This window comes from Mustelus asterias, chromosome 18 (assembly GCF_964213995.1).
Source record: "Mustelus asterias chromosome 18, sMusAst1.hap1.1, whole genome shotgun sequence".
In the NCBI taxonomy this organism is placed as follows: domain Eukaryota; kingdom Metazoa; phylum Chordata; class Chondrichthyes; order Carcharhiniformes; family Triakidae; genus Mustelus; species Mustelus asterias.
Genome location: NC_135818.1, coordinates 3,800,753 through 3,815,004, shown reverse-complemented (window position 1 = coordinate 3,815,004; position 14,252 = coordinate 3,800,753). Strand labels below are relative to the sequence as shown.

At 39.5% G+C, this 14,252-nt stretch overlaps 1 protein-coding gene across 7 annotated transcripts in view; it reads right to left on the bottom strand.

Moving 5' to 3' along the window:
- Nucleotides 1–14,252, bottom strand: part of cdin1 (CDAN1 interacting nuclease 1) — a 135,663-nt gene that overhangs the window by 59,184 nt on the left and 62,227 nt on the right. For all 7 annotated transcript variants that reach the window (XM_078233278.1, XM_078233280.1, XM_078233277.1 and 4 more), the window contains 3 exons: nt 9,056–9,135; nt 8,608–8,657; nt 2,506–2,573 (listed from right to left, as the gene is read on the bottom strand). In XM_078233278.1, coding sequence (XP_078089404.1) covers nt 2,506–2,573; nt 8,608–8,657; nt 9,056–9,135 — 198 coding nt within the window. The remainder of the gene's footprint in view (nt 1–2,505; nt 2,574–8,607; nt 8,658–9,055; nt 9,136–14,252) is intronic.

The following is a 14,252-nucleotide window of genomic DNA, read 5'->3' as shown; positions in this document are numbered from 1 at the left end:
TAAGGCCAGATATGAGTTGTTTATTTTACAGAGACAGCGGGGCAAATTTTCCCGTTCCACCCCCAACGGGAATCATTTTTGTTGGTGGAGCAGATTTGAGGGGCTGAGTGGCCTCCTACTCCTGTTCCTAATTCCTATGCCGCTCTGGCTACAGGGAATAGCTAGACTATCCCTCTGACTCTGTCCTGTTGCCGTGGCTCACCAGTTTACCTGCCAATATAATCAGCTACCACCTCCCAACTAGAGTGAATCTCTGGAGACACCTCATTCTGAGTCAAACAAATAGATCACCCCAATGATAATGGGTGTGTATTTGTAAGAAACTCAAAATGAGATAGTGAATTAACTATTGTTTACAGCCATTGAGTAGGCACATCTTCAATACCTGGCCTATTAACAAATACACTCTTCATTGTCTCTGTGGATAGAAATAACTAAACAGAAGTTCAATTAAAAAAAACACTTAAATGTAACCTGTTTTCAAATCCTACCCAAGGGAAAAATGGTCAAAAAATTCAATAAGTGACATGTAGGTAGGCAAGAAGAGTTTATAAACCAATAAACACGAAGTAAAGTAGCAGTCATCAAGCAGAAGCCAACACAAACCTAAGCAAATCCCTCATTTATTTTTATCTAAAGCTATCAAAAAGGAAGTAGCCAGTCACTGTGCAAAAGCAAATCACTAAAATTGTTTCACATCATTTTGATTATTTTTGAGAAAGGGCATTAAAGTTTATTTATATTTATTAGTCACAAGTAGGCTTACATTAACACTGCAATGAAGTTACTGTGAAAATCCTTTAGTTGCCACATTCCGGCGCCACACTCCGGTACTGGCATTAATATCCTGAAAATCACTAAGAATTTACTAACAAAAAATGATTCATTAAATGTCAAAAGCCTGCAGGAAGTAAGTCTGTCCTGCCCATTTGGCTGGGGGGAATGGGCTTCAGTCTCAAAGGGTTGGAAATTTAACTAAAGCATTGGGTTCTCAGGATTTCCAACTCCAGTTGATAAATTCCGTGCGAGTGACTGACAGAGACCGAGGGCGTAATATGTAGATAAAGGGAGTTGCAGTTCCCAATCTGCTCCTGTGGAACAGCAACATCATGCTCTTTGAAAGTTAGACATGACAATTTACTGAGACGTGAATGGGCCACTAACCACCAAAATTCTCACAAGCTGGCCATGCCTAATGCTCAAGAACCCAGTGCTCTAACTAATCTTTGTGCTAAGTAACTGTGCCCTGGGCTTGGGGTTGTTTGTGCTGAATGCACAGTACTGCATCAGTGTTCTGAACTGCAAAAGATGCACATACCTGCAAATACCACAAAGGCTGTGATGTGTCACAACCCAAGAAAATATGTAAAGTATGCTCAATTCAATGTGAAATGTACCAACAATCAGGCTAGAATAGTGTATTGGAGCTTCAGGAATATCCTGTACCAGGACAGATAAGATGTTCAATGGCTATTCAATATTTACACACATAGGGGCAGCACAGTGGTTAGCACTGCTGCCTCACAGCGCCAGGGACCTGGGTTCGATACCCGGCTTGGTCACTTCTGTGCAGAGTCTGCATGTTCTCCCTGTGTCTGTGTGGCTGTGTCAGGTGCTCCAGTTTCCTCCCACAGTCCGAAAGACGTGCTGGTTAGGTGCATTGGCCATGTTAAATTCTCCCTGAGTGTATCCGAATAGATGCCGGAGTGTGGGGACTAGGGGATTTTCACAGTAACTTCAATGCAGTGTTAATGTAAGCCTACTTGTGACACTAATAAATAAACTTCAGAAAAAGAGAGTGAAAAGATGTCTTTTTCCATCTGCTGTGTTAATTTACGACCCAAGATGGGTAAGAATAAACTGCAATTCTACATTAAAAGGCTATTTGAATTTGATTCATATACATTATATTTGTGCTTCAAGCGATAGCACAGATGTTTATATTAGTGGAAAACAAAACTCCAGAATTAATTATCTACTTCAAGACTTCCAATTGACACAAACAATTGAAACCTGCTTTCTACAAGTGCAAATAGGCATGAGTCCAAAGTTATTATGCAATTCTCCACCCTAAAATTGACCAAGTAACCTTTAGTTTATCTTCATTTTGGAATACCTTCTACATATCAGATATTTGCTTTCTCCAACTCCTTTCTTTGATATGTAAACCGCCTCTTAAGTATCTTTCCCTGTGCTACATTTTAAGTCTCTGAAGGCAAGGATCATATATATAATCTCAGGATAGCAGAAGTATTAACAGAAGCGGATATTAAAAAGGTATTTTCCAACTACTTATTCCATAAAATATTAATTACAAGGTTGTACGTGTACTGTATATGAGTATTAGGTATCTGATTTCCTGTCTAGTCCTAAATCAATATAAGATAACATGCACAGCATCAATCATCTCAGCTTTTCTTTCAGCCCTATAGATGCAATGCACGTTTTGCAGTTTCCCTTCAAGTAAACAGCTGCAAAATAAATTGTTTACAGTCAAATTCTTACCTAAAAAAGACAGTTTTTTGCTTTGCAATTTTTCACGAAGCAGAATTTCATGCTCTTGTCCAATGGCACTGCAGGTAGATAAGTTAAGGAAGGAATAATGGCAATACACAAGACTGCAACAATGGTTGTTTAGAATACGTTACCGTACAATTGTCAATACTTTTAACTACACGTTGCACTGGCTGAACAATAAGAACATCAATGCTGATATAAAATTGGTCTAAATTAACCCCCGATGGGGCAGGCGAAGCACCTTGGACTGAAGAAAGTTGGCTAATATTTTGCTAAATGGGAAAGATTAATTTCAATCATGCTGCTAAACAGATCACATATTGGGGCTATCTAGTTTGTTCAACATTACCTTAATCAGAATTTTTTACAAATCAAAATAACCCGTTCATCAAATAAGTTCTACAAAGAACAAAATTTAAGAGAATTATTTCAAACTGCATCTTGAGCTCGTCGGAGAAAATTCACTGTTCAACAGGTAAGTGTGCAGGCCAGTGAAAATATTACGGGGACATAAGAAAGCACAATATGTAATGTTCAACATACAAGCAAGTTGTTTAGGAGGATCTGAACGTAAGGTTGCTGGTAGGTTAGCCAATCTCAGCCAGGTTAGTTGATGGGCTATTATCATGATCTCATAGCCTCAAGGCTAAAAGGCTTATAGCGTCTAGGGAATCGATTTCTGATTTATCATTTTAGGTGCTATGTATGTCCCTAGGACAACGGTAACAGCACAATGTTATTTATTCTTTATAAAGGAGTTTGGAATATTTGAGAAATATGATAAGGTGCTACATAAATTCACATTCTTTACATTTTTGTCTCATAGCGCATACTGACGGTGTATCAACGTCTGAGTGAGGTCAGGATCAAGGTTGCCTATGATAACTATAGGCTGGCAAGCCCACTGGCATGCTTTTGTTTAGGTTCAGTGAAAGAACGCCACTTGAGCAAGGGAGAAAATAACTGTCAGTGCCTACAGAAACCATGTCCCATTGCCTTCAAGTGGGCTGGAACAATGAGACATAATGAGATGGGAAGAGATTGAAAGAACAAAATAAATAAAAACACATCAAAATTCCACAGATACTGCTTAAACATTAAGCTGATGCATTTAAAAGTCTGTTGCATCATTGCTGTGTGGTCCATGGGGAAAAACACATGTAAATACCTTCAGCATCTTCCCAGATATAACCTAATATTTCTGAAAAATCAGTCTCCTGGCATTTATGCTGAAGTTGACGTTATTTTGTGTTGCTGTTTCACATATGTTTAGATAGTTATATTTAAAATCAATATATAATCCTTCGCAAGATATTATCTTTGCAAAACTTAACTTGAAATTGATTTGTTTAAATCATCTGATCTACTAAAGCTACAGCATTCTTAATGTTAAACAGGCTTGACACAGTCTTCATTTACTAAGGTGTCTGAATACAAAATTTATACATAAGTAACATTGCGTAATTTTAAAAATACCGTTCAAGGAGTAGTTTCTTTTTAACACCTTCTGCTAATATATCTTTAAACACATATCTTAGAACCATACCATAGAACTCCTACAGTGCAGAGAGAGGCCATTTGGCCCATCGGGTATGCATCAGCTCTCCGAAAGAGCATCTTACTGAACCCCACCCCCCCATCTCCCCGCACCCACCCCCGCCCTGTCCCCATAACCCTCTGTATTTACCATGGCTAATCTACTTAACCTTCACGACTTTGGACAATGTTCAATTGCCTGTTGTTTTGCTGTGATGTCCACGGACACCATTCCAACAGAAATCCCAATGTTAACTTCATGACCTAATTGCAATGCCTCTCTGTTACATCACTGAGTGATTCTTATCTCAAATTATTCAAAGTGCTTTGAGGAGAAAGAAAGCTGCTATTTTTAATTTCTCAGTAACTGTAATTTCTCAAGAACAAAGTATGTTTTAACCAAGAAGAAAATCATTATGTTTTGACTCTCAGGTTTTAAGAAATGAAATAGGAAAGAGGCAGAGGTAAAGCATGCAACCTTCTGTAAGTTATCATTGATGAAATAACCTCACGGAAAGCTGAAAGGATCACTGTGATGATGACTGCATTTAAAGAAGGTGCCTTTTTATATAATTAACAAGATTATCAACTTGACCACCTGATTCTTTTCTTTTTCTTAATTATTGTTTAAAACTGTAAATTCTGTAAATATCATTGGGGTAGCAGCTGAGAATTTACCGATGGATATAAGTAAGGAACCTGAAATCATGTCGGAGTTGATAGCATTATTTTACTGGGAGGCTTGAGCTGTGCATTATGTCAATTTGATTGACGCATCAAATTCACATCATCATTAAGTTGTTCTCGCTCCTTCTGGGTGTTACCAGTATTCACGATTTATATCATTTTAAACAACAAGCGGCCAACAAAAAAAAAATGAAAAAGTATCCTGACGGCAGAGGATTTGCTTACAACAAAAACTTGGGCACGTAACGGCATCATATATTTTGCACGAAACATTTCTGCTTCAATGCTAGACATCAACATCAAATCAAATTCACTGTACTAATCCACATGAATGATATACTGTATTGTGGGAGGTTTTAGGCATGCCACAGACGTAGGCTGTGTAAATATAACTGGTAATCAGTGCGCTCGTTGAAAGCAACTGTGTATTGATGTGCGCTGGTTATTAAATGTTCATCAGGGTTTTTTTTTGAAAAGAAGAAACTGTCAATAGCTGATGAGTAAGAAACATGTTGCTATCATGAAATGACTTTAGCAGGGGGTATTATTAACACCACTAGACAGGATCAAGTAAACTGTTCCCAACCTATCAATCAACGTAGATCACTTTACACTGTTGTACCAATGCACAACATCAAAATATCTTTTTCCAACATCCCTTTGCTTAGAGGCCACAATAAAGAACTATTCCCACAAATGTTCTTTATGTAATAAAGGAACACAATAAATAAAACCAGTTAGTCTGGATTTACGCTGATGTTTGTTGATGTTCTGTCTTGGGACGAGGTATCCCACTGAATGAAAAAACTGCTCAACCCTCTCGATTCAATGACATGGGAAGGAAGGAATAATCACCCCATCAGAAATAGGTCAGAATCAGGAGCAAAACATGAACAGCTGTTACTTGAAAGGACAAAAAATATTCTAGCAGGACACTGCTGCTGTGATTTCAGTGATGCCTGAAATATTCCATATAAAATGGTTTGATAGGAAAACCTTAAAATAGGCTACAGTGAAGTTATAAGTAAGAGTGACTAAGACATATAAATACAGGGACAGAACCTGCCACGTGGGTTTATGAAGACCATAACTGTGTTAAAGTATGCCATGTAGAGAAAGAGTGTCAATGCACAACAAGCTCACAGACAATGCAATGCAATGTTGTAAAAACATCCCATGCAAACCCAAGAGTTTGACGCTTCTGAAGTCTAATAATGTTGATCATTATAATCTTAAACAGATGTTTTCATCAGTTAAACAACAAATTTAACGCATTCACTATAGATTTACTGGAATTCTGTAATCACAAATACTGACATACGATTCACATGTAGCTGATCAGATATCATTGTATTACTCTAATTTATGTAAAAAAAATTGTTTAACAGCTGAATACTGCCAATATAAATATCACTAAGCAACTCAAGCTTTTGTAATAAACACTGGCTGGTAGACAGTAGAATTTTACATAATTAAAAATATTTGATAGGAACAGGGTAATTATTAAAACACAAGGATCAGATGACAGTGAATCACTCCAGCTTCATTTTCGGTCCATAATATCTGTAGGACAATTTGATCAAAATATCTTCTATCTCTTATATGTGCATGCACACAAGAAAGAAAGAGAGAGAGATCAGAAAAGGACAGTTGTTTGCAGCATCTTGAGCTCAAGCAAACACTGCTCCAAGATCTGTTAGAATGCTCCATTTTTTCTCTCCACCACCTCTGTGCTGTCAAAACGTGTGGTCAACGTCAAGTCATAGACATGTCAACGCTTTCTGTATCTAAGTATCAGGAAGTGTGAAACCATCCTTTTTATCCCCCCCCATATACTCTGCTCCCATGCCAGTGATACCCACCCCTCCATGGTCAATTGCTAAGATTAAACCAGGTTGTCCAAAAACTTGAAATACTCTGCAAACCAGAATTAAGCTTCAAATCTATTAATTATCAAGATCACATTCTTCCAACTTTGCAATATTGCTTGCCTCCACCACTTCTGAGACTTTTATCCATGCTTCTGTCCCTTTGTGCTCTTTACAAATCTTCCATCCTCTATAAACTTTGCTGCCCATATCCTGTTCAACATCAAGTCCTCTTTGCCTATTAACTGTCATTTCCAATCTTGATTTCCCATTCTCAATGCTCCGAATTAAAATTTTGGACTTATCTTCACCTCCCTTTATGGACTTGGTCCATCTTATGTCAGCAATCTGCTTCGGCCTTGTATGTCACCCTGCATCCTTCAATACCTCCTCTCTTTGCCTCAGCAATGGTTGCTTCCAACTACCCAAGTCCAACTCTTTGGGACTACTTCCCTGATGCTATCTGCCTCTTTACCCTGAAGTGTTTTTTCTAAGACTAATGTTTCACACAAGCTTCCGGGTAACTGCTGATAAATGTCTATCACTTATCCCTTGCTGCTTTATCTCTTTTATTTATTTTCACACTCAAATACAAACACCATTCTCCATATTGAATGTGTTAAAAAAAAGAATCCAAGTTGTTTAATTAATTTTAGGATTTTTAAAAAACACAGTACCTATCAGTTTTTTTAAAAAATCAATAAATTGCACTTTTATAACATCTTAATTATCCTACGACCCTTTAAAGTGCTTCATGTCTAAAATAGTTTGTCAAACATAGTCTGCATTGTGATTCAGGGGAATGCAGCAGACCTTTCATGCGAAGTATGGTACCAAGCTGCTCCAAGAATACTCAAGCTTGACACTATCCAGGACAAAGCTGCCCGTATGATTGGCATCTCATCCACAAACATTCCTTCCCTCCAAGAACAATGCACAGTAGCAGCAGTGTGTACCATCTACAAGGTGCACTGCAGAAACTCACCAAAGCTCCTGAGACAGCACCTTCCAAACCCAGACCTCGGCTATTTAGAAGGACATGGGCAGCAGACAGACGGGGACACCATCATCCACACATTCCCCTCCAAGTCACACACCATCCTGACTTGGAAATGTATCGTCATTCCCTCACATGTCACTGGGTCAAAATCCTGCAACTCCCTCTCTAACACTACTGTGGGTGTACCTACACCACATGCATGCAGCAGTTCAAAAAGGCACCTTCTCAAGGGGCAAGTAGGGATGGGTAATTAATGCTGGCCTAGCCAGCGATGCCCATATCCATGAATGGATAGGAAACCCAAAAACAGCAATGGTTTTATGTTTGTAAATATTAACAATAAGACTGGGAGAACTGCCCTACTTCTCTTTAGCAGATGGCACCCGTTTAACAGCTTATCTGACAGTGCAGCACTCCCTCGACCCTGCACTGAAATGTCAACCTAGATAGTATTCAAGACACTGAAGTAAGCTTTGAATGCACAACCTTCTGACTTGGAGATCAGTGCCACCACTGAGTCAATGCTGAAACCATAGTAGGTATTACTTGGTTAAACAAGATCAGGGCAATTATTATTTTTAATACAGAACATACAATATGGAAATGTGTCAAAGGAAAGGCAGATTAGATTATGGAAGCTTAATTTAAAAGTCGAGCAGAGTTGAATAAACATGCAACTTGATTCCAGTAATCTCAGTATTTTTTAAAGACAGGTTCGATGAATCTTGTAAATTGTACTGCTGTAATTTAGTCAAAGCCTTAAAGGAGTGAATTCTACTATCGTTTCTCTCTCTCACAGCATCACTTGGTCCACACTGAGATTTCTGTGGCTAAGAAGGAATAAGGTTTGCTGTGACCCTTGTTGATTAAAAATACAAGGGTAGAGTATGAAACACATGTTATGTGAAGCAGAACTTGATGTCAGGTTAAGCTAGACACATCTCATCTACAGAGTCATAGCTCGTCAATTTCAGTCCTAAATTTTATGGAAAAAGATACTGTTTGATGCAGTCTACCAGTGGTCCATAACAGCAATCGTTCACTGTACACTGCAAGCAAATAAGAGATGAAAAAGTGCATTAAATATGTAGTCAGATAATCCACTGGTAAATCAGATAACTATTACAGCAAATAGTATTCCGAGAACTGCAATTACAATTTACAGTACCTGAGTATGGTTCAAAAGACTGTCAAGGACTGCTCAATTTTAAAATGTAAAAAAATAGAACCTGCATGGCTTGCATGAACAATAAAGGAAGCTATTAAAAAGAAAAAAGCTTTTATACGCAAATAGTTTATTGGTTTTGCTGTGAACTCTGATCTGTATGAAGGTTTACAGTGACAGTAATTAAATGAAGTATAAAGTCTTTTACTTTAGCTGTGAGAGTGTGAACCACTATTTAACACAAAATGTCACTGGAAAAGATAACTGTGATTAATACAGTACCTGATAGACTTGATTAGCTAGAACCCTGTCAGGAATCTGAGATGGGTCCCTTAACATGCCATTTATGACAGGTTTGCTCGCTAGATAGGGATAAAAAAAAGCATTAATATATTGTGCTGTTCTATTTCAGATTACAGATACAGCAGTGAATTTATCTTGCGTTACACACCATATGAATAGGTTACAATGCCTCTTTTTGATCTCATTAAATCAATTTTATTTAACTAGTTTTGGTAGAACAAAGGTAAGTGAACATATAATAATCCTGCAAGGATATACATGGAAGGCATTAACTCAGACCAACATTCGGAAATCGAATGCAATTGAAAATACAAATCCTGAGAATTTTTTTCAAACCAGTATAGGTCATTGAATAAAATGTTTTTCTTTAAATAATAAACTTCTTATGGAAAGTAGGGAAGATATTAGAAAGGTTGATGGAGTTCCTGAGCTTTCTTTGACATTTCTATGAAATAGGCAGTTCCCCCCCAGCATTTGTACCCTTCAGTTCTTTCGCTATATTTTTAAAATAATCATTTAGTTCTAACACAACTTTCAGATGCTCTGCGGTTGAAGAGACAACAGAGCAACATACTTTTCTTTACTGCTTACGAACTCATAAGCTTTGCATGCAGGAGGTTACTTCAAGTGAAGGTTTTAGTGATGAAACCAGAGCAGTACCAGAAGTGCTGCTCTAAGGGATGGCACGGTAGCACAGTGGCTAGCACTGCTGCCTCACAGCACCAGGGACTTGGCTTGGGTCACTGTCTGTGTGGAGTCTACATGTTCTCCCCGTGTCTGTGAGGTTTTCCTCCGGGTGCTCCGGTTTCCTCCCACAGTCTGAAAGACGTGCTGGTTAGGGTGCATTGGCCATGCTAAATTCTCCCTCGGTGTACCCGAACAGGCGCTGGAGTGTGGCGACTCGGAGATTTTCACAGTAACTTCACTGCAGTGTTAATGTAAGCCGACTTGTGACACTAATAAATAAACTTTAAACTAAAAGTATGTTTTTGCACAGTAGCGAGTATGCCTCAAAAATACCGCAACTTACTTCCAACACATCTTCGTATTATATCATTCAGGTTTGTACTTTAACTAAATCTCACCACATATGGATAAAACCGTGTATCAAATCAATTAAGTTGTTATGAACGGATAAAGAACACCACCATTGCTTGATTTAAGCAGAAGCAATGGACGGGTAATATACTTCTGTTTAGCCATTCAGTTGGAAACTAATAGGTGTTATGTGAAAAATCTTGTATTCTATGCAGAATATTACTTTTAAAATGCATTGTGAGGAATGTTGTCTTATTAAATGAGAGAAGTGGCAACACTGATTTCCTCCTTGGAGCTGACATTAACCTTTGCAGGTTAAGTGCAATACAGTGTGGCCTCTACTATTACCCTGACAACACAAATCAAGTTCAACTTCAGATTTACTTCCTTACTCTTCACCATCTTTGGCTCTTCCCTCAACCTATTTCATTCTATTGGTGCCAGCTACAAGTCAAGGCAGCTTGATTCAATGGAAGCTAGATTGAAACTGCCCACTCCCATTGCAGTTGAAACCTTTAACAGATGTCAAACCAGACAGATTATGTCCAGATTTCAGGGATAAAAGGTCAGTATTGTCACATACAGTGCCATCACTCTCCAATTTTTTAAAACTTCCTTTGACTTCAAAAAGGACAAATGATTAAACCAGAGACATGCACGTCTTAAAGCTATGACCTAATTCAAAGTTTGAACAAGATCATAAACTTTCACAGTGGCTTATAACAGCTTCCTGAACTTTAACATTACATGCGTGTGTACATATGCATGTGGTCGAGGGGAGTAGTTTTTAAATAATTCAAGCCATTGTGATCAACTCCGAGCATCTCAGCCTTCATTCACAAAAGGGATACTAAATGCAGTGTAAAGTCGATGGAGATGTCAGATTTAATTGTCAGAGTTTAAGAAAGTACTGGAATTTATAGAAGATCGTATCTCATCTCTCAAAGTCCTACACATCCAATAACTTACATTTTGAAATATAGCTGTGCTGTTATGCGGGTAAATGCAGCAGTTTATTTGGGCACAGCCAGTTCCGGCAAACTAAAAATTAGACAAATGAGCAGTGAATGAGTTTCTAGTGCTGTTGTTATCAGAGAGGACACTGGGAGAGCTCTACTTTCAAATAATCATTTCAGGCTCTCGGCATCACTAGGACAGACAGACTGAACTTCAGTTTAGTGTCTCATTTAAAGGGGGATTGACTCAGAGTAGAACCTGTGTTGTAAATGGCTCTTCCCCCACTGAAACAGTGAGGATGTAGGGCAGGTGGTGAAAAGAGGATTTTTAAATATTTGCTGCAGGATCAGTTTCAACATTCAAATTCATTCTTATATGAGCGCAAATTTGTGTAAGATCACTTTAAAACAAGCTATTGGTTAAAACCTTTAGGAATTTTCAAAAACTCAAAGCATACATCCACACAATTACAAGAAAGGATCTCCTGTAAAAGCTCCTGTGTGCTGCATATACTGTGGATGCTGGAAATCTGAAATAAAGAAAGAAAATGCTGGGGCGGCACGGTAGCACAGTGGTTAGCACTGCTGCTTCACAGCTCCAGGGACCTGGGTTCAATTCCCGGCTTGGGTCACTGTCTGTGTGGAGTTTGCACATTCTCCTCGTGTCTGCGTGGGTTTCCTCTGAATGCTCTGGTTTCCTCCCACAGTCCAAGGATGTGCGGGTTAGGTTGATTGGCCATGTTAAAAAATTGCCCCTTAGTGTCCTGGGATGCGTAGGTTAGAGGAATTAGTGGGTAAATATGTAAGGATATGGGGATAGGGCCTGGGTGGGATTGTGTTCGGTGCAGACTCGATGGGCCGAATGGCCTCTTTCTGTGCTGTAGGGTTTCTAAGATTTCTAAGAAATACTCAGCAGGTTTGGCAGCATCTGCAGAGAGAGAAGCAGTGTTGAAGATTCAGGTCAGTGACACTTAGTTCTGCTCTTGTCTCTGATGGGATTTCTGTTTTGTTTGCTTTCATCTCATTTTATCCTCATTGCCTTCTGTTTCTCTCCTTGTATTTGATCAAGTATTGACCAAAATTTGCTTTCACAGCCGCATCTCCTTGCTCAGCAACTACCTCTGGCTCCAACTTATTCCACATGGATTCTAACTGAAATTTCACCCCTCATGTTTCAGCTCATGATTACAGTTTTCTCAGATATTCGGCATTTCTTGAACCACTGTTTTCACCACCTCCTGAGATTCACACAACACTATTCACCGTTACACTCGCAACACAACATTTACACTCTCGACTTCTCTCTTCAGCAGCATTGACTCATTCTATCTAAAAGCTGTCCCGGTCTTCAGTTCCACTTCATGCTCCACCTCATCCAGTGCTTTGCCAAAAATCTTTGTTCCTTTCAGGTATCAAGGATCATACCCTTCAACAACTCTTGGATACCCCAAAACTTACTTTGGATCCATCTTCCTCTGACTCCATCCCTTCTTTCAATCTCACCTCTTGCTGTTTGTTCATGATGCTTTTTGACATTCCCCACTGACCCAGTACAATCAGTTCTCTGCAAAGGCCTCAGCTTCATTTACAACCCCCGGCTCAATGAATTCTGAGCTCAGCACCACAGAAACCTTCAGTTGCCTTCACACAGCAGCCAATTGCACGCAGCAAACTCCCGCAAACAGCAATGTGAAAATGGCCAGTAATCTGTTTTTTGTGATGTTGATGGAGGGATAAATATTGACTTGCACACCATGGATACTCCTCTGCTCTTTGACTTAGTCATGGTGTGGAGATGCCGACGTTGGACTGGGGTGAACACAGTAAGAAGTCTCACAACACCAGGTTAAAGTCCAACAGGTTTATTTGGTAGCAAATAAATTATTTGCTACCAAATAAACCTGTTGGACTTTAACCTGGTGTTGTGAGACTTCTTACTTTGACTTGGTGCCATGGGATTTTTCACATCCACCTGTGCAGGTAGATGAGGCCCCCATTTAACGTCTCACCCAAACGATGGCACCGCTGCTAGAGCAATGCTCCTTTAGCACTGCACTAGAGTATCAACCTTGATTATTTTACCAAGCCCTGAAGTGAGACTTGAACCTGGAACCTAAGCGCAGAGGCAAGGATACTGCCAGTGGAATCACAGCGAAGTATGTGGAATATTACTTGTTCCGATCTTATTCAAGTCTCCTCCCACTTTATCCGATATATTGATGACTGTATTGATACAATTTCCTACTCTTCCCAGAACTGGATAATGTAATAAACCTTGCTTCTAATTTCTACCCTTCTCTCGTCTTCACGTGATCCATCTCCGATTCTTTTGCAGGCTTCTCAGTCTTCATTTCTGGGAATAGACTATTGACCAATATTCACCAGAAGCCCAAAAGCTCCTTCAGTTACCTTTGCTGCACTTCCTCGCGCCCTTCATGCAAGGTCTCTATTCCATTCTCCCAATTTCTCCATCTCCATTGCATTTGTTCTGCAAACCTCCATATTAGCACATGATAGGCCTTCCCTTTTCTTCATACAATGATTCCTCCATACCACAGTTGATAGGGACATTGACCATGTCTGTTCCCAGTCTCACCCTGTACACCTCTCTCAGAGCCACAGTAAGGTTCCCTTTCCCTCATACTCCACCCATCAGTCTCCATATTCATCAGCTTGCCTTCCTCCATTTTTGCCAGTACCAAACACATCGTGCCCTTTCCTCCCCTTTTAGTATTTCAGCAGGCCAGTTCGCTCCTCCAGATCCTGGTCCACTCTTCAATCATCGCCAATAGTCCTTCCTCTTCCCATACAAGCACAGGAGATGCAATTCCTCTCCTTTTACCTCCTTTCTTCTTACCATCCAAGGCCCCAAAAATTCCATTCCAGATGAAACAGTGATTTAACTTTACTTCTTTCAGTTTAGTATATATATTCACTGTTCACAATGCAGCAACCTCCACACTGGGGAGACCAAATGTAGATTAGGTTAACTCTTAAAGGATTTTAAAAACACATTTGTGGGACATGGGCGTTGCTGGCTGGCCAGCATTTATTGCCCATCCCTAGTTGCCCTTGGAGGGCAGTTGAGAGTCAGCCACATTGCTGTGGCTCTGGAGTCACATGCAGGCCAGACCAGGTAAGGATGGCAGATTTCCTTCCCGAAAGGACATTAGTGAACCAGA